Source organism: Chenopodium album, chromosome 22 (genome assembly GCF_948465745.1).
Source record: "Chenopodium album chromosome 22, dcCheAlbu1.1, whole genome shotgun sequence".
Classification (NCBI taxonomy): domain Eukaryota; kingdom Viridiplantae; phylum Streptophyta; class Magnoliopsida; order Caryophyllales; family Amaranthaceae; genus Chenopodium; species Chenopodium album.
Genome location: NC_137855.1, coordinates 705,234 through 727,416, shown reverse-complemented (window position 1 = coordinate 727,416; position 22,183 = coordinate 705,234). Strand labels below are relative to the sequence as shown.

At 29.9% G+C, this 22,183-nt stretch overlaps 1 protein-coding gene, 1 long non-coding RNA gene and 1 other non-coding gene across 3 annotated transcripts; 2 read left to right on the top strand and 1 right to left on the bottom strand.

Annotated features, from left to right (window-relative positions):
• Positions 1-374: 374 nt before the first annotated feature.
• Positions 375-2,399, top strand: LOC145604855 (uncharacterized). Its single transcript, XR_014104964.1, has 2 exons — positions 375-951; positions 1,697-2,399. It is a non-coding gene; the product is annotated as an uncharacterized LOC145604855 (long non-coding RNA).
• Positions 2,400-11,171: 8,772 nt separating this feature from the next.
• Positions 11,172-12,092, bottom strand: LOC145603519 (uncharacterized). The gene has a single exon (XM_081659437.1). It carries the CDS (start codon positions 12,090-12,092, stop codon positions 11,205-11,207), a length of 888 nt encoding a protein of 295 aa, XP_081515563.1. The 3' UTR covers positions 11,172-11,204.
• An 8,912-nt stretch (positions 12,093-21,004) lies between these two features.
• Positions 21,005-21,086, top strand: TRNAS-GCU (transfer RNA serine (anticodon GCU)). The gene has a single exon. It is a non-coding gene; the product is annotated as a tRNA-Ser (tRNA).
• The last annotated feature ends 1,097 nt before the right edge of the window (positions 21,087-22,183 follow it).

Here is a 22,183-nt window from a genome sequence, read left to right as displayed (position 1 = left end):
GTAAGGATTTTAGCCAATTCAAACTCATAACTCATATGAGCATACCAATTAATTCTCTAAAACTATTTAAACTATTTTATGCAGATTACTTATTATAATTGATTTTAATTGTTCAAATTTGATTTTTAGCTTATTTACAAGAGTATTTGCTTGCTATAAAATCATACGAAGTTTTGATTTTTACTTAAAAGAATTATTTGAATCTAACCATTATTTATATATAAATGCAAATTAAATTAAGCTCAATACTATACCCAACCATTCGTAAGACCGTAACAAGTCAATTTTACCGGGTCTACTCTTGCCACACAAGACAACACTCCAAAAGCTCCATTCACACATACATTGAACATAAACAGTTTAGTTAACCCCTTTCTTTCTTTCCTTCCTCCCCAAGTCCAACCCTCATTTGCTAGTCAAACTAATCTTTACCCTTTTTTATGCTACAATATTTTCAACTCTTCAAGTAAACTCCAAAAAAAAAAGTGGTAAAATAAAGTAGCAAATTTCACTCCCCCTTCAAAAAATACACATTACAGTCCACATTTTCTACAACACCAGCAGCAGCAGCAGAAGAAGATATCCCTCTCTTCACTCTTTCTCTCTCTTCTTTCTCTCTCCTCTTTTTGCTTCATCTTCTTCTTCTGGGGCTGCTCATTTCTTGCATCATTTAATCAATCTTTGTTTTTGTTTTTTGTTTTTATAATTCTTCTCGAATCTTTCACAAATCTTCTTCGTTTTCCTCCCCTTTTTCTGATCTGGGTTTTTCTTTCTGATTATTACACAAACAAAATCAGGAAAAAAAATAAACTGTAAAAAAAAAGATTCAATCTTTGGGTTGATTTTCAACTGGGTTTTTGTTCTTTTCGACTAATTTCAATGATTGTGAAGATTTAAATTCATGGGTTTGTGAAGAATATGTGCAAAATTTGTTCTTGCATTCAGTTTATGGTTAGTTTTCTCTCCTTTTCTCTCTCTGTTTATTGGTATTTGTCTTTAATTTTAATTTTATTATTTGGGAATTATTTTTGTGTTCATCTGATTGAATTTACATCTGTTGACTACTTTGCAATTCTGGATCTATTGAATTAATTTGCTGATTGTCTGCAAATTTTATTTTCTTGGAATTTGTGATGCTATTAATTTCAAGATGTTGGCTTTATGCATGATTGATTATTGTTCTTTCTATAATTGAGATTTTAATGTTTTATATTCAAGATTTTGAAGGTTTTTTAACTGATTAATCACTTATCTCTGCTTTGTGTTTCTATTATAAGTTTAATGTTCTGTTTAATTTTAATGGCATGTTTTATAATCATGTGTTAGTCAGATTTTAAGATTGAATCGTATTAAATTGGATTTTGAGGGTTTTAGAATATGGTACAACTTTGAATATCAATCAAACTTTATCTGCATGTGGGATTTTGATGTACTGATTCAACATATTGTAAATTTAATATTGATTCAAAGCATATTAGATTGTTCCTGAGAAACACAAGAGGGAGATTAGATTTTAAGTCTAATATAATGTAAATTTGTGACAAATTTTATTTATTGATGAGATTTAGCTTTGAATGACATTAATTAGCTTCAATTTGAAATCAGTGATGTGGGTGTTTTGGTATAAATTTGAGGCATCTAAATAGTTGAGCTTTAATTGATAAATTGGAATTGGGTTTTGCTTGTTCTTTGACAGATAAATCAGTTCATTGCTTGAATTTTTGCTATTTGTGGGAGTTTGAGTTATGGGGAGAGGTAGAGGGAAAGGGAAGAAGTTGACAGTTACGAGCCACGATGATCCGGGGAGTGGCGAAGAGGAGAAGATCCCTGCTCAAAAGAGAAGAGGAAGGCCTCAAAGGCCATTGAAGGATGAGGTGGATGATGAAGATGTAGTCGGAAAGGTAGAAGAGGAGGACAGTGAGAATAAGGATTCGAGTATCACGACCGCCATTGAGAGTGGTAAGAAGAGGAAAAGGAGCTCTCCATCAAAGGAGAAGCAAAGTCCTGTGAAAGAAGAAAACAGTGTTGGAGCTACCTTAGTTTCAGAAATTTCAACCAAGCCTAGTGGGTTTCGGCATATTGGGAGCAGGAGGAAAAACAAGCCTCGACGAGCTGCAGAAGTCGGGGTTGAGTGCTAGTGACATTAACAAGTGATACATAATTAGTTGAGCTAGCTTGAGCCCCATTTTGTTAATGGATAGATTTGTTCTTGGGCTCTCGAGTTATCCGGTAAGGCGCGCCTGAAACCTTTCAGGCTTTTGCATTCTTTTGTCATTTGCCCTAACATTTTGGCTGCTTTTCATTAGTTACCCTTTGATATTTTTTGCCGATTATCCAATCATACTGTAATTTCTTACAATGACTATGATAATTGACATGTTACTAGCTGGTTTTTAGCATTCAATTGTTTTTTTTTGCTATGTCTTGGATCCTATTATATTGATTTATACTGTCTGGCTTTAGATAGAAATAGAATTCAGTCTTCTTCAGATTTCCAGTTCATAAACCTCTGGAAAAGTCTTTATATGCAAGTCTATCTTCTCCTATCATGTGCATGTTTTTGTTTTCGAGTGTCTTCTTGCATAATTCGTTTGTTAGACAAAAACACGACGTCGTGACAGTAAGTTACTGCCCTATTGTGTAAAACACTTGTGCTCTTCATCTTTTTATCAAGTGTGCTAATGAGGAGTGATTGCTTATAAAATGTATTGTTGCGAATCGCCTCTTCTTAAGGCATAAGTTGTACCTTTCTTGGAGAATTACTTTGGTTGAATAGGATAAACTTGGACCACATTTAGCTTATCTATGAACTCTAATTTAGGGACCAAATACATAAAATATATTTTTTTTTTCAGTGTGAGAGCTTGATTAAGATGTTGCTTGAACTTGTGATGCAATTCTTGGCATCAAAGTTTGGTGATGTTCTTTTCTTTTTGAGTTTGTGACGATGCCCTTCGATTTTGCATGCAACTGGGGGCATCAGGGGACTATATATTCTGTTCGAAAATGCTCTTCTAGGAAGGACTCTAGTTTCTTTGGACAAACATTGCTGAGTCAATGCATTACACAAGGCCTTCCTAGGCATTTTTAGTAGAGTTGTCAAATTGTTCTTGGGTTAGTTGTGGGTATTGCTAATTCGAAGTCTAAGCAAATATAAGTTCGGGTTAGATAAATTCAGACAAAATAAGTCGAGTAAAATAAACCCTTAGTTGGTCGTTGCTCTATATTGTTCTAGTAATCGTGAAGCGGCCAAATTATAAGCCATGGATGTAATAGAAAGGCTGAATTTTCAAATTTTGTGATGATTCTTAATCTGAATGTGTGATTCTGTAGGACTGTAGGAGTGTAGTGGAAGAAAAGTGTGACCCCTTTATAGGCTAGGGGGATTTGAAATTGGGTTCATAGGTGGTTCTAGGCTTCTAGCTTATAGTAGTAGTTTGACAAATTACTTTGAAATCCTTCTTTAAGCAATATAGGTTACCAAAGTAGTTAAAAAGAAAGCCTATAATCATGTATCTTGAGATTCTTGACTAAGAACATAGATCAATTCAAACACTACCATAAATAGTACTTACCATCAATTCAAATTACACTACCATAAACATTATTTTTAGGATCTAGTCGTAGTAGTAGTATTGTCCATAAGTAACTCTAGACAAGAAGGCCATATGAGTTTTTTCACCCAAACAACTACTCATCTGTGGCTCTTACGCCGAATCTGTGGATGAAGTTTTTTTTTTTTTAAGGCGATCGTTGATTGAATCTGTAACCAGTTTTAAGGTGATTTGTACTTGTGTTGGAATTTTAGGTTTTCTAGGAATTGTTTGTAAGTGCCGTTTGGCTATCTTTCATTTGTGAAATCCTTTTTCTTCTCGTAAAAAAAAAAAAATAAAATAAAAATTAACTGTATACAGGTGCTAACAACAACTAATTTTATCAAACATTTGTCGATTATCTATCAATAGGACAAGATGATCGACTAGAGTATGTGAATATTCATATGGGCAAGTTGGTAGAGGACAAAAGAGGAGTCTTGCAAAAGTAGAGTACATACATGTTGGGTAGATTAGATAATCTATAAGTAGAAGACTTGGATCTGATGAAAGTAGTATTAAGAATAGATTAGATTAGTATATCCGCCTACCAAACAAAATTTAAATTTTGGAGTTTAACAGCCACTCACCCACAACTTTTACACGTTAATTGCAATTCTACTACTTGTTTCTTGCTCACGCCTTTATTTACTTTTGTGGTCCTTACCATCTAATATTCTAATGTACTGATTATTTAACCCTTTAATTTAATCCTTTTTTTTTTAATTTTTAATTTTTTAAATTTAATCCTATTAATTCTATGATTCTTTAAACCTTTTTTCATTTGAAATACTTTAATTCTTAAACTTAATACTATTAAGATTATAGAAGAACTCAAATAGTCAAATTATTAGAGCTTCCCACTCTAACCAAATTTGTGGTAAGAAACAAGCAACTAAACAAGTAAATTAGGCTAGGATGATTCCTAAATATAAAAGGTAAGAGTCGCTCTTATTTTGTTCGCTTTTGCTCTGGGAGAAATAAGTTCTTTGCTTCAACTCTTGGACTGTTGGACATACATGTTCATATCATGGTTTACTTTTTGTCAAAAATAGTGGTACGTGTGTACCTTTATTTTTGCTACAAAGGGTCTGTTCTCATTTACTAAGCTGAACTGACTTGAATTTTTTATGAGAGAATGAAATTAGGAATTGAACTGAAATTAAGCTGAAGTGAACAGACTCAAAATACTTCGGACAAGTATCTTTTCATTCCACTAATACAAGTATTGTTTAAATTTGTGTCGATGCATACTTTGTACTCTCAAAGTATAAAATCTTATTCACATTACCAAAAACAGTATGAATTCTTATAATTCACATTACTAAAATCGTGTGTAAAGATAAACCGAGACATTTTGAAATACTCAATGCATTAACATATTGATTAAAATCATTAAATAAATAAAAAGAATTAAAGACTTCTCCAAAAAGACTGCTTAAAGTGGCAAGTGGACTAACATTTTCCAGCGTTGCAACAGTCCTAAGAAATGTAAGTTTGACGTAAAAGTAAGCCCATGGGCTAGCCTGCTAAAGCCCATCACTGGCTATTTTGCTTATGTACTTATAAATAGTTCAAAAGCCCATAAATTTCACAATTCACGTAATACCTCATTATTAATACAAATTTTTACCTAGACTCTAAGGCAGGGAACACTGCCTGCACCCCCCCTCCGCGCGTGCCCCGCCCCCGGCCCTTTTCATTTATGAATTTTCTGTAAATTTTTTATAATATGTTCATTTCTGTATTAGTAAATGTTCATTTATAAATCATTAAATGTTCATTTTTATAATAAGGAGTTTTTGTTCAAATTAATATATTTTGAATTGCATTTTAAGAATTTTTTTATTAATAAAAATGATCAAATTTATCTATATGGATTGCTGCGTTCAAATCATTTTTATTATTAGAAGTATTGCATCATCCAATGTACATTTTTGTTTATTCGTGTTTCAACATATGTTCATTTTTGTATCATTAAATGTTCATTTTAAGAGCTATGTGTAAGTTTTATAGTAAGATGTATGCAAATACATACGTCTTAGAATTGTATTTAAGTAAATAAAGAGTTGTTTAAAATAATTTCCAATATAAAATAAATTCAATTTAATTACAATAATAATGCATTTCCATACAACTATACTATTACATGTAATTGTTTCATAAACACGAAAGTGAACATTTCCATCATCTAATGTTCATTTATGTTTAATGTATGTTTTCTGTAGTAAACTATAGGATTATTGTAGTTGTATTTGAATATAAATGTTGTACACGTGAATTTCAATGATTTTTATTCTTTTAAAGGCGCTCATATATATTTTAAGTAGTGAACATATTTTAAAATTTGTTATTTTGTGTATTTGTAATAATTCTTTTAAAGACGCTCATATATATTTGTGTTTATGGGATTATAAGTTGTACATGTGACTTTTAATGTTCATTTATATATATATTTGTTATGAATATTTAGTTTTTTGTTTATGAACATATTGTTTTCCTAATATGAACATTATATAAGTCGTCAAAAAATATGAACATTATATATACTTTGGGAAAAAAAAGTTTATTTCCTTTTAAATGTTTGCTTTTGAAGGATGTGATTTGTAATAATACTTTGGGAAAAAAAAAAAGTTTATTTCCTTCTTGTACGTTATAATCAAATAGAAATTTTATATCACCAAAAATTGAAATATTGGATATTAAAATATACAACACAATTCCACACATATTATTATACATACTGAATTCTCGATCCAAAATTAAAAGATACAAGCTCGTGTTATTGGTTCATGTTGCACAAATACATGTCTTCTTGATTAATTTCCTTATTTTTGCCGTCTTCTTTTTTCTCCTTGATATTATGTGGTGTAACTAACTCACTATATCCACGATTCTTTGTTTAACTAATAGACAAAAACAAATGAATTTTTAGTTAGATTTGAGCAAGAATAAGTGTTGAAATGAACCGAATTTCATATGAATATGAATAGTAGAACAATTGAAATGATCGATATATATATATGGAAATGAACATATATTAATAAATAAATGAACATATAATAGTATATAAATGATCATCCATTAATATGGAAATGAACAACTCTTAATACATAAATGAACATAATTAGATAATTGAATATTAAAATGACCATCTATTAATATATAAATTAACATGCATTAGTTTAAAAATGCCTATGAAAGATATCAATCAATGAACATGATATACAAATGAACATTCATCAGAATAATTTTCCACCCCAAACTATGAAAAAGAATTAACATTAATACAATGACTATACATATATATTAATCATCTATTAACAAGTGAATGATTGTATACTAATATACAAATGATTATCTATCAAAATGGAAAAGAAGATTTATTAAATAAAAAACCCACTACGAACTAGTTTAATTAATGCTTACTTTTCTCCAGATTTTTTATTTTCTTTTCTAAAACTATTTCCTTCGTACTGCAATAAAAATGAACATTCATCAAACACCTTTGATGTTCTAATAATCGTGTGTTAATATGTGAAATTGTGAATGACCATGTATTATTATGTGATTGAACATTTACGAAATAAAAACGAACATTCATCAAAATAATTCTCCACTTCAAACTATGAAAAAATGAACATTGTTACACGAATGACTATAAATTATTAAATACATATGAATTGAATGAGCATTTGTATTAATAAAATGAGAGTTTTTTCAAAAAAAAAAAAAAAAAAAAAAAAACATGTGAATGATAGTATACTAATGTATAAATGAACATTTATCAAAATGGAAATGAACATTCATCAAAAGAAAAATTTCATTACGAATTAATTTTATTAATACTTACATTTTTCCAGAATCTTTGTTTTCCTTTTTTGGAACTATTTTCTTCGTTGTACAAAAAAAAATGAAGAATGTAATGATTTGATTTACTAGTTTTTGAACAAAAATTACTAAAACTATAGTAAATGCTTACATGATGCATTTTCCATAGTTGATGTTTCAATAATTGTTTTGAAATACAATCACAACAAAAAAATTTTTAGTAAAACCTAGGTTTCATACTCTTTTTTGAACCAAATATGAACAAAATCACTTATTCTTTCGAATTTCAATCTTGTTTTGTTGAATTTTGTAGTGATTGAACAATTTTTATTGATAATTTGTCTCAAATTCGTAGAAATTTTGGGTTTGAAAAAGTAGATCAATGGGTTTAGGGAGAGAAATTGAAGAGAGAGAAAATGGGTAAGGAGAGAGAAAATGAAATGAAATGATGATTTGAATTATTTTTTTTATTTTTAATTTTTTTTTTATCTATAGGTGGGTAAAAAGTGTGGTTACTATTCAGTTTCTACACAATTACAAGGGTTGTTGGGTTTGTTTATGCATTATTTAAGAGTGGGGGTGTAGGGATAAATAGCTACACTAGAGTCTAGGAGTATATAATTACATTATTAATAATTTAATATCAAAATTTATATCATAGATAAAAAGCTAAGTGATAACTACATGTTTATTTAACAAGATTGAAAGAAAAGAAAGAAACTATAGTTCCTTTTCTTATCTTTAATGTTATTTACAAACAAAATGATGTTCTAGGAAATGGTTGATCAAGTACTTGTAGCATCCAATAACATCAACTCTTGATCGACTCCAAAGTTTCTGCATGCCTAGATCTACACCAATATAACAAACCATTAATAAATATTTAAATAGCATATACACCGAAAAAAAAATGATAAGTTTACATCGCAATTTCATTGATCACGAATGTGGTACGTGTAACACACTCTAAAACTCGAAAAACAATGAAAAATAGAGATGGTATGTATCTAGTACCTTGTGTAGATATTGCCATTAACAGGGTTAGGAATGGTCTCTTTGCCTTTATCTTGGACATGAGCAACCTTCCTTAAGAAAGATTTGTCCACATATCTACCACCATGATTAACAGCTTGCATTGGATTTTCTAATTCATTGATCATTTCCCTCTTTTTCTTGTTCAAGTAAACATTAGGGTTGTGCACCAATTGTTGATATCCTGTGTGTGAGGCAATGCCTCCTGCTATCATCACAAATCCTGCTACTATGTATATGGGCGCGAAATCTGCCCTTATCCTGCATTTTTTTACTTGTTATTTTACACATCAATTCATCGATCTATGGTAAAGAACAATTCCTTTCGTTTTTATACACAAGTTGTATTCGCTAATCAAGTTTAAATTTTTTACTTGTTATTGTGCAAGTATCTCATTTTGAAATTTATTTGTCCGTGATCACATTTTGCAACACGTACATAGTTCTAACCAATCAACAAAACATACGCATATAATCTATTTTCTTATAAGGTCGTTATTTCATTAATAGTTTGTCAACTTTTTTCTGATGAAAATTTAAACGCTTAATATTATTAGGCGTGTACGTTTGGGACAAAAAAACGAACGTGATAATCTGGTCAAAGAATACGATTAAAATATAGATTTGTGGAAAAAGAAATATAAAATGTTACCACTTAGATTTGGGAGTGGAAGATGAAGCCGTGGAAAATGATCTGGTCTTTTGTTGCATCATTGATCTCATCAAATAACCCTACAAAACAATCATTATATCTTTTGTCATTTGACCCCCCAAAAAAAGGGAGAAAGTTGTGACAAATTCCGGGAAAATATAAGGCAAAGAATCATTTTGCAAATTACAACATAAATCACCATTTACAACCCAATGATCATCATGATTATTATTAATAAGATCAATTTCTAATTATCAAAATCATTAATCAACTTAACCCAAAAAAAAGTCATTAATCAACACAAATTATGTAATTAAGTGATTGACAAGAATAATAAGTAAGAGAAAAACTTACCGATGCCCTATGAGCCATTTTTTTTAATCTCTTTGGTATCAAGTGAAAATGCAATAAGTTTAACAATTGTTGATTGTAAAATAAATTTATACTAGATTGAATAAAATTAGGAATATAAAAAGTTTTTATGATTTGAAAATGAATATATACGTGGCTTAAGGATATAATACAATTTACTAAAAATAGTACTGTAAAGAAAATTAGAAAATTCAGTTATTATTCAGTTTAGTTTCGTAAGTAGTATTGTGTTAGTTTCTATGACTTGGCGCCATTTTCGGATCATTTGTTACAAATTATATATGGTTCTTTTTTCATTTTTTTTTTTTTTGGTTTTGCATTCTCCATAGTTTTATTGGCAAATGCATTCTCCATAGTCCACGGTATTTCAAAAAAAAATAAAAATAAATAAATAAATAAGTAAATAAAACTTATTGATTCAAAATCTTGCAATGCAATAATTACCTTTACCTTAAACAAACAAGATTAATGTATGAAAAAACCAATTATGATCAATATATTGAGATTGGACTTAGGGTCTGTTCACATCTACTGAACTGATTGGAGCTGAACTAAACTGAATACAGTTGAAATGAATATTTTATGAGAGAAGAAAATTAGGAGCTAAACTGAACTGAATTGAATTGATTGGAGCTGAACTGAAATTAAGCTGAATTGAACAAGCCCTTAACACCATTTTTCCAACCCTTCACGGTCCTCATCCTCAATTCAAATTTTATATTATTGACTAACATTAAAATATCCATTTGGCCATTTCATTACTTTACATCATATGTGTTCCAATCCTCCATATTATATCCATCGATGTAATTTGTTCACTTCTTATACTATCGTCTAAATGTAATTTAGGTTATTTAGCATGATTATTATTAAATTTTTTTACCATTAATTCATCATAAAGACACAAAGTCACAATGTGGCATACTTTCTCTTTTTTATTCTTCTTTTTTTAATTTTGGGATAGGGACTAACTACTTAGCTAGGGACAAACTTCTTTTTTTCTTTCTTTTTCTTTATTTTTTTTATGTTTATTTTTTTAAAAATTTATACTAGTAGAATATTGGATGTATTATATTCATTTATACTAGTAATGTAGGCTATGTAGCTAAAGACGTGTGCATGAATCCTTGCGAAGCTTTCGTAGCAATAGTATCATACTTACATCATGCATGCACGTATAATATATTAATTTTTTCACTTACACATTCAAATCAAAACATTCCAAAACTAACATTTTCAACTCAATGATTTAATCACCTCGCAATTATACGTACAATATATTAGCTTTATTAACACATTATAAATCTTAATATAATTATTTACTCCAACAATATTTTAAATAAATACGTAGGTTTCATTTTCGACCTTTTGATAAATACGGAGTATTAAAATTATAATTGCAAATTGTAAAATTTCTTAACTCTTACAAGGATGAGAAAATAGTACAGTAGGACTTCAAAATGAAATTTTTTTTTTTAAAAAATAAATTATTACAATAAACTTGATGAAGCAATCACACCATGTTTTGCATCTCTCTTTTGTCATCATGAACAGATATCAGCTAGTTTTCCCGATAAGTATGTAGCCTATGACATTCGATTTCATGGTGTGGATGAACTCGGTACAACTGCTTAGAGCTCCAACAAAAATACGCAGTAAAAGAAAATTACAAAAAAATCAATAAAGGTGTTCCCAAAAAAAAAAAAAAAAAAAAAAAAGTAGGTTTAGTAGAAGTAAGCTGAAGAGGAACCCAAGTCAAACCCGTCAAAAACCGGGTCGGATACAACCGGCATCTTGCTAAAAAGCGGGCTATGTTGCATGACCGAACTATACTGGTTATTATCATTTAGGATGGTTGTTGTCACATTACTTGTACCACTCATATTGGGTTCGGTACTAACTATGTTATCGAACCCCACTGACCCAATCTGGCTAGAGAATCCGATAAAGTCCGAGTCATTTCCGACCCATTGACTCATATCCATACCCATACCCATACCCAAATCCATATCCATACCCATACCCATACCGAAGCCCATGTTGTAACTCGAGGTAATATCCGGGGGTAAAGGGGGAAGTTCAACTTCTTTGGTAACTTCATTATTTTGAACACAAGGTTGATAATTAGTGTTATTAATGGGCTGAGGATAATTAGTATTAGTCCAACAGGCCCAAAAATTTTGATCAGTAGGGTTGGGCTGGGTTTGGGCCGAGGAAGGCCCATTAGTGAAAAAGATTTGGTTAAGGTGAGACTGGTCATCCGGGGAGAGGATGGATGTGACCGAGGACCCCGCCGGGGAGTCGGAGTAGACAAAATTAGTTCGGGCCCTAGACGGGCCTCTCATGGACCGAGCAGCCCGGTCATAGGCTAAGGCAGCTTCCTCCGCAGTGTCAAAAGTGCCAAGCCAATGACGCTCCTTTGTGGTGGGGTCCCTTATTTCGGCTGCATAGCGCCCCCAAGGACGTCGCCTCACCCCCAAGTATCTAATAGTACTCGGGGGTGATTCTTGTTGTTGTTGTTGCTGTTGTTGGTTGTGTTTTCTTTTACTCCTAGGCGAAGGAGTCTTTATTGCCGTATTTGAGTTGGTACTCATGTTGACAAGGTATTCCATCTAGGAATAATAATTTTAGGTTCGCGTCTGTTTAACAATAACAATAACAATAACAATAACGACAATGATGTATACTACTTAAATAGTATATAGTATGGTTTAATTAGGTTGAAGAAGATATAGTAGGTATGTCGTAAGTGAGAAGTTAGCTAAGTCTTAAGCACTTTGACTTAAGAGTGAGTAGCTTAGAAAGTAGAGAGAGAAAATGAAGAGAGAGAAAGAGTGGTTTGTGTTGGGATAATTGTGAGAGTGTGATTAATTTGAAGTTGCTTTAATAGGGGAGGACTGAGGAGGGTATGTGTCCTTGACAATAAAATACTCGGATCACGCATCCTTCTACTACAGGTCACACTTAAGGCAATAATTAACAATTAAGTGCCTTTTTTAATTAGTGTAATAATTCTTCTTTTGTTTTTCTAGTTTACTTAATCAACTAGTCACTTTCTCTCTCTCGTATAATAATAAGCATCAGCACTATTTGAATTTAGTACTAGTACAAATGGACAATTTTAAGAGATTTTATGTCATTTGAAAACTGTTCTAACTTTAATTTTTTTTAATCTATTTTAAGAATATCTCGTTTGAAATATATCAATTTATTCAGGTTTTACTAGATATTTACTAATTTATATTTAAGCAGTGTCAAGCTCCAATCCAAACAAGCTAGGTACTCTATTCACAAGGATCTAATTTATTTTAATTGGCATGGTGCATGGAGAATTCTTTCTTAAAATTTTATGATTGTATACATTATGAAACCAATATCTAAGTCTAACATAAGGGCTTGTTCTGATTTACTGAACTGAGCTGAACTGAACTGATTGGAGCTGAATATGCCCTAAGTAGTATATATATACGCAAAATCAGATTGTGAGGCAAATATATATATACTTCGTATAGGGAAATGAAATCAAATTGATGGTCCAAATTACAGTCTACAAATTCAGACTACAACTCTACTAGTACAATTGTACAGTTAGTTAGAACTAGAACTACAACGACGTAACTAACCCTGAACCCTAACCCTCTATAATAGCATTAGAACGTTACCTCTCTAAAAATGTACTACTACTAAAGAGCCGAAGAGGTACTTTAAATAGCACTTCGGAGTATGTTAACTTTAAGCATGTACATGACTTCAAATTTATTATTGTAGGCAAGCATTACACGTAGAATTATTACATGCATCCGTTTTTTTTTTTAATAATGATTTTTACATTTACTAGCTGGCTATTTGCATGTACACATATTAATCATAGTATTAAAACAGGTAACAAATATTAGAGTGAACGAGTAATAGCTAAAAAGATGCTCGTTCATTGGAAGAAAGAATAGCTTAACTTGTTGTACAGAGTCATCCAGTCCTGTATGATTATATATTTTAGCTATTACTCGTACAATAGTATTAAAAGTAAATATATAATGACTTTAGGACGTACATACAAGTGCATAAAAGCTCAGCTCCTAACAATTTAAATAAGATTTTGAAGGTCCATGCAATCATACATTGACTCGATCACCTTATTTTCTTAATCCAAAATCGGCCACTAATTATTAAAATTAATTAGTTGCTTTATTTCGCATGTGATTTCCTACTTAGTTCCGAATTATATTACTATGTACTTCGTATCAACATATAGTAGCTAATCATAGGGTGTACTACGTAAGATATCCACCTGTTAATAATTAACCCCAATATATGTATGTTATTCTACATAATGAGCATGCATGCTCCGCCTTTGGCTAATAGTCGAAAAGTTGAAATTATTTTTATAAAATTGGCTAAAGTTAATTAAAAATATAATTAATTCTTTATTGTATAAAATCCAGAATAGATTGATTTGATCTTTACCATATGATTGTTAGAAGCATGGGATCAACTACCAATAATCATTGCAAATGATGTACCTGATCATATGATCTCATGATTATCACCAATCATATATCAATACATGCATGAATTAGACTTGTGAACTAATTAATCTACCTTAATTTAGTATATTGTATATTGATTATTAATGTAAGAAATTAAGAATAGTGTACTATTAAGATCTATTGATGATTGGTCTTGTGAGATGAAATGATGAAATAAAAAGATCTAGTGATTAATTTCATGAAGATACAACAAATGATGGCGATTATCATGCGTTTTGATGAGTAGGGCAAGGTTGACAATGAACAAAAATGAGTTAATGAGAGAGTTTAATCATAGAAGGAAAGAGAAAAGTAAGGGTTATATGATTTATAAAAGAAGAGAGATGATTAAAATTAAAGGGAATGATTAGAAGAAGAGTAAGCTAAAACCATATGGTTTTAGATAATAACAAATGTATTAAAAGTCGCCACTAATCAATAACTATATACTAAAAGACACACCAGCAATGACACGTGTCATCTTCTGGTGTGTCCTTAGTATATTTTTTAAAAAAAAATAATTGAAAAAAAAGATAGAGAATATTACGCAAAATATTTTCTTCAAAAATTTAGGAAAACAATCGTAAAATAATATATTTACCAACTTAGATATATATCTAATTCTATCTTTCTACTTCTATATAAGTAATTGCTTTTTAATGTATATAATTATTATTTATAGTAAAAAAAAAAATCATGAATATAATCTTTCAACCTAACATAATTAGCGAATGAAATTTTTTTTGAAATGTGAAATAGAAAATATAAAAAAGAAAGTTTGAATTACAAATATAATATGTAGTCATAAAAAAAAATAGTTGTATTTTAAGTTGCTAGATTTGGGATAAAATAAAAAATAGACTATGGACCAAATTATGTTTATATTTAAATATAGTTTTAATTAATACTCCGTAACAAAGAGTGAAAAACCGTGCATGGCACGGGATTTAACCTAGTTAATTATATAATCTAAAATCATATTGAGTATAATTCTATCTGTTATTAATTTACTTATCAATTTATCATGGATGTAGTCATTTACACAAGATTTTATGAGTGTAAGTATAGACGAAAAAATAAATAAATAAATAAATAAAATCAATATCTAAATATGAGAACGGATTCAAGAGATTATTTTTTTTTTCTTTCTTAAAATAATATAGGGTGAGTAAATTGGATGCCTTAAAAAAAAAAAAAAAATTTGTTGAGTACTAAAGGAGCAAATCACCAAGGGGACATTAAATAAAGCCATTGAACTCTGATTTTTCACACTTTCATAAGATGGTAGTTCTAACTTCTAAGACATATTCAGAGAAAACGTCAAGTATAATTGTGTAATATTGTTAGATTGAATTTCCCCCTCAAAAAAAAAAAAAAAAAAAAAAAAAAAAAAAAAAAATAGTTAGATTGAATTTTGTTAGTATTATTAAATGGTTTGAATAAAGCATCGGTACACCTAGCTTAGTATTCATATGACTGATATGAGATTGATTTCAATTATTTGATGTGACTACGCTTAAATATTTAATTTACTTGAAAACATGTGCTAAGTGACTCATGTTAAAGGCTTAAAATTAGCTTTATTTTGAACTCTCTTCTCACTTCAAAATGACCAATTTATATTTTCTCATCTCATCACTACTATCATAAGTTGTTTTTAATGTAAAGAGAGTCTTAATAGCCCACAATTAAAGCCAACGCAAATGATATAACGGGATTTGATCTTAAGTCTTAAGTACGTACTATATTATATTGTTCAAAACTTTTACTAACTAAGTTAGTTGATCATCCACATTATATTATTATTATAAGTTACATGACCTATACGGCTATACATAAAACATACTTGCATTGCACTTAAAAGGTCCCTTTTTTTTTATTTATGAAATTGAGTAAATTGTTTGTGTAGATCGTTCCATTCTAATTATTTGATTTTTAATACTTTATTAACGATCGCCCATTCATTTAATTTATTTCCTACATTCAACCAAACGATATCTTTATGGGACGACATTGCACAAATCAATCACTGCATGGATAGTTCACCTTAAAAATTGCATTCCATGCTTGCACAGTACAGTGACAAGGGCACTAACCAACGAGAGTGTGTATGCTCAGGCGTGCATGGTATATGCTCGTAAATAGTAATTAGGGTTCAAGTGCATACAAAAATGTACTATTTAAGAGCAACTTTTTTTTTGTAAGAGCAACTTAATTAAGCTTATAACCTCAGAAGTCAAGGGTCTATATCTAACTCTATCAATAGACCGCATGAAACTTTATATCAAAAGTTACAATCTATTGATTTTTAATGAAGAATTTAATACTTTTCGAGAAGCCTTTCATTACAATTTTAACTTATTGGTCGAAATTAAATTCGAAATATCACATGACCATCATAATCATATTGAATGTTTTTATTCAAATCTTGAGAACCCTAGAAAAATAACTACTACTAGTATATATATACAAAGTACAAGTATATTTACATATATGTTACAATCAATATACATAAAATCTAAATTGTATTTGGATATCCAAAATGTTTTCCTAAATTATTCTCTTTATTTATATTCAAACAAATTCATTACAAAAGATAATACTTTGTAATGAAATTAGAAAATTACTAAAATTACATTTAATCTTCATATGAGATACACAAGGTAATTATAGATATATAAACATTATTCTTAGGAAATAATTTATTAACTCTTAAAGATATATCGTATCACACGTATGAATGTATGATATAAGTTGGAATATTAGAGGTTCACAATAATCTTTATTGCATGAAATTAATAGGATGTGTAATTGCTCAATGTATACAGCTAATACTTTTAAATAATACTTCGTATATAGTATAGATACGGACCCATCATCAAATTAAATAATTAAGGGAGAAAATAGATAAAGGAATATCATTATCTCAGCCATGTGCAACCAATTTAGAAACAATAACCAATTATACTTTCACTTGGACAAGATCAACAGGTCTTCCATCTTTTCCGAATCCAAAGGGACCCTTTATTTCCTTCTCATAGATGATAACATTTTTCCAATAATTTAATTAAATTTTACCTAAAAAGTATTAGGATAAATACTTTGGTTAATTAATTTGTAATTAGGTTATACAATACAAATAAGACTTTGCAAATTGCATATATCTAAGTATCTAACATATGTGTTGGGTTGCATGTGAGACTTGCGTAGGCCTTGATTACTCTTTCTTGGTAAAACACCTATCTTACAAAAATAACTATTAAGGTCTTAATCTATGCCTGTTAAATCATATCATTTACATTAAATATAATTAGTTTATTTAACTTGCGCCTTTTCTTGCATGTTGTTGAAATCATTGATTTTTTGGAACCATCCTTAAAGTCATACATCTATAACTAGTATCTTTCAATGATTTTAGTATATGCATGATGGTTTCTAAGCACAAGCTTAATCAAGTGTAAGAAATTCATCACCTATAGATGGATGTGCAATTAGTATGTTAAGGGCATTTTTTTTTGAGCTCATAAATGTACATATGATGGGATGATTATTTATCGCAATTGTACAAAAATATACTACTATAACAAATTTATCATATTAGTGTACTACAATGATTACAAATGGATGTCAACTACTTCGTATTTTAGTTGTTGGTGTTTTGGGGTAATGTGTAGATCCCAAAACTATCATTTACTCCATCCGCACTATATGTCGTCATTGTTCTTTGTGACTCTTTATACTAAAAAAAAAACCTACTTTTTTTGTTGACTCAAGATATGAATTTCAAAGTGTTAAAATAAAATTTGTAGTGGACGGATGCACCACTATTCAAGATATAATGCTTTATGGTTATAAAGATTATATGTTGTACTATTTTGTTGGAAACCTATTTCGTTTGCATTGTAATTTAACCAACCTAGCTAGTAATTATCTTTTTTTTTTTTAACTCCTGTAATTATTTAAAAATCACCCTATGTAAAATGTGTAAATAACAAACTTCTCTAGAGTTTAACAAATTGTGTGTATTAGTGTATGCATGCTTAATTGCTTATACTCTCACAAAAAAATCAAAGAAAACCCTAAATTTCGTTGAATAATGTGTAGTAAATAATTAATAAGTGTTAATAAGAATATTATGAGAAGTTAATATAAGAGGGGAGCAAAATGGACCAACCAAACCAGAAATTCAGGGAGTAGATCATTGTCATTCCTCGGAAGGCGACAATACATTCAAAAATCTTAGTTAGAGTTTGTGGTTTGCATGTTGTGGGTGGTCAAAGTGACAAGATTATTAACACAGGAATTTCATTGATTTCATAAAAATGATACCCAATAAATAAAAACACTTCCTTTTTAAAAAAGGAAAAGGACCAAATTCAAGTAAGAACAAGACTAGTCTAAGTTGGAGTTGAAAAGATATCCACAATAATATTAATATTATTGCTTTTTGTATATTATGTCATTTGGCTCCTTGTATATTATATATACTTTATCCGTTTCACTAGGTTTGTCTCATGTTTTTTAATTTAAAAGTTTCATCAAATTTGTCACATATATAACATGCATTAAGGATAGAAATAGAGAGTGATAGAATATAAACCGATATAGGACTTCAATTCAATCACCGAATTAAATATTTGGTGATCCTTCTAATATTAAGAGTTAACATGATAAGAAAGGTCATAGGCTCATCAATCTCATCCACTTCTCCTTTCCAACATGAAAGATCATGTTGCATCCATATTATATTTTAAGTTCATGAGACTTATGTATCGATCATGACTACATGACATTCCTTTCTTTGAGCAAACTCTTATATAATCAAATAATATTATTTAGGACAATTGAAATATATTATGCACACCCGGGCCGGGTGTTAGTTAGTTTTTGTTCTTCAATTATCAAAATGAGAACAAATACCCATGGATGTACCATACACTGCGGTCTGCGGGTATATATAACAATCTTTCGGACAATTTTAGTGGAATGGATGTAGTATAGATTTGGTATACATGTCTCATAGCATATTTGTTGGACTTAGCTTTACTCCCATGTAATAAGGAAATTGCCTTTTTGACTGTCTCTTTGAACCTTTTCTAGACCTAACCTTTTCACGTACTACCAAAATTCTTTCGGTATCTTAGCTTATTAATCTATCTACTACCTTGGGAATTGCTCTTTCTCTCATGTAAGGCATTTGCACAAAGGAGAAAAGCATTTAGCTTTTGGAAATTTTTATTTACTCTTATAATTAAACAAAGTGTACCTTTCTATGTGCCATTCGATCTTTCTTGTGCAAGACACTACTGTAAGATTTAAATTTTGTTGCTAGCATTGTTTACATATGGATCCATAATTTGATCCTTATTCAATTATTTATTCTAAATCACTTGAATAATCTAAATTGTATATATGTAAAGCTACTTACTTGAATTTGATACAAAGCTAGATACCCTATTTGACTTACTATAATAAGGTAATTGGCAATTTTTTTCAATAAAATTTGACCAAAATCTGATCAAATAGGATTTAGAATTGATAAAATGACTCGTTATAGGATTGTTAGTTGTATCAAACTGATTAGAATAATATATACGAGCTAACATATATGTCATTTTCATTTAGGATATATGTTTGATTCACCTTATTTGTAAAAAGTATTATTCATTTATGTTAGGATCGAGATAGATCCATCAAGCTATATAAAAAAATTTAGATTAGATCATATCGAAAAGATTTAAACCAAATCAGATCTATTTCGGGTGAATGGAAAAATAATTTATATTCGAAAAGAAAATTAAGTGCATATTTTACTTCCATAATCACCTAATGTTTATGTATATTATATGATTGTTCCCAAATTTAAAATGCTACTGCAAAACATTTAGACAATGCTTTCATAGTTTCATGTATTGCAAAACTCAATAAAATTAGTAACATAACTAACATTACATATGCACGGAGGCACACAACTGAACGTTCTAAAATGGACAAATGGTTATGTTTTAGTTGGTTGGGCCCAAAGTGCAGGAGTACGCAAGCCCAATTTGCATATATACCTTCATCATTCAAACATTTTTCATTGTTTTTTTCATCCAAAAATTCAATACTTTCTCCTTTTTTTTTTTACTTGACCCGCTTTGACTTTTAAATTATTCATCACCCCTCTTTCAAATGTCTTTTGTGCATTATATATGTAAGGAATAACATACTCATATAAGATCTTGTTAGAACTATCTCAGTAAGTGCTATCATATTATACAATTTTTATAAATTTTACTATTGAAAATTAAAGTTATTGATAGTTAAGTTTTGCATTGATAAACATAATAAATAAAATAGGTCAAGTGAAAAAGAACAGAGGATGTATACTACTTCTTATGTCCACATCCACTAAAGTGCAAGCTAATATTTTTGAGTCGTCAAGCCGCACTATAAGACCTTGATCACTTCACCTCAAAGAGTTAAAGCAAGATTAGCCCTAGGTTTTAAGATTCTAGATAATATCATCATTTTTTAATTTTGCGGTTTTAAGATGAGTCTTTATTATTTTTAAGCATTTATGAAGTTTGGTCTTAAGAAAATATGAAGTGGAGTATTGAAAATTCAAGACTTAACTTGAGACTGAATTTAACACTCATTTTGTTTTATTTTTTTCTAAAAAAAACTCTAATAATTTAATTTATATGTAAAAAAAATGAGGCTGAGTGATTGAATAGATAAATTTTAAGGAGTCTTAACATAATTATAAATTAGAAAAAAAAAATTTAATCTAAAATGAGACTGCACTAATTTTGTTGTAATACTCTGTAAAGATAATTTCAGTTCAGTAAAAATAAAGTAACTTCAAATAAACTTTATTATAGAGAATCAGTAAAAATAATTTTAGATCTGTAAGGTACATTGAACGGGACCTAATTCTAACTTCGTTGCTTAGTTCAACTCACTTTCCAATGAGCCATATAAATAAGAAATCCTTAAACAATTTAGCAACAAGAGACGCTTTGGCCGAGTGGTTAAGGCGTGTGCCTGCTAAGTACATGGGGTTTCCCCGCGAGAGTTCGAATCTCTCAGGCGTCGTTTATTTTTTTTTATCCGTATATATGTATGGCGCCAAACTTCAATTTTCTCTCTTATTTCATCATTATTTCGATTTTTTTGTGTTTTTTTGGCGAACAAATTCGTGAAAATTCTCAGCAACCTGGGCTTCGGAGTTCGGAAAACTTAAAAAAGGTAATAATTTTACTCCAATTTCGTATTTTTTCATCATTGTTAAACCCTAATTTTGTGGCGTTTGATTGTTGTTGATTATTACGTTTAAACTTTTAATTGATTGTTCGTGATTGCTTTTGATTATTGCAGCTAATGTTTATTTGAGTTTAGTTTGTGGAATTGGAATTGAATTCGTTTTAATCTTTCTTGGCTTCTCTTAATTTTGTAATTTGATTAGGGTTTACTGAGTTTATTTTATGGTAGTTTTTGAGGTTGTTTTGTGATCATGAATTGATTTCTAGGTCATTGTTTGAAGATGCAATCAATTGTGATTATACATGATTCTAATATAGTTGTTATTTTGCCGAATGTATGTACTCCCTTTATCCCAATGTACATTTACAACAACAATTTATACAAGATTTTACGCAAGTAAACAAGCACACCACCACCACCAACAACAACAAAGCCTTAGTCCCAAAATGATTTGGGTCGGCTAACATGAATCATCATAAGAAAATGCACAATATAAACGCAAGTGAACAAGTAGAGAAAAAAATATTATTAAAAGGAAATGGGACATCTTTGATTGGAAAATGAGGCAAATAAATTGAGACGGGTTAGTGTTCCTGTGAAAACAGACGATGCAACTAAAAAAATTTAACATTTTGTTGGAAAACCATGTATTGCACATGCCACACCACACTACTGTCTACTGTAATAAAAAATAAAAAATAAAAAATAAAAAAAAAAAACAAGACAGAATTTAGTTATCATACACCCTTTCCTCTGCTTAATCAAAATAGACAAAACCAAATTGATAGGAACACTTCTAGCCTTGAAGATTAAAAGACGTAGTATATATTTTTGAAGTTGGACAAGGAGGGGCAGGAACTTCAACCAGACCTTCGAGCATCTGTATGACTGTTCTCATGCTTGGTCGGAGAATAGGATCATCTTGGATA

Excerpts from the sequence above, each read along its gene's own strand:
- LOC145603519 (XM_081659437.1), bottom strand. The coding sequence starts at position 12,092 with ATGGAATACCTTGTCAACATGAGTACCAACTCAAATACGGCAATAAAG.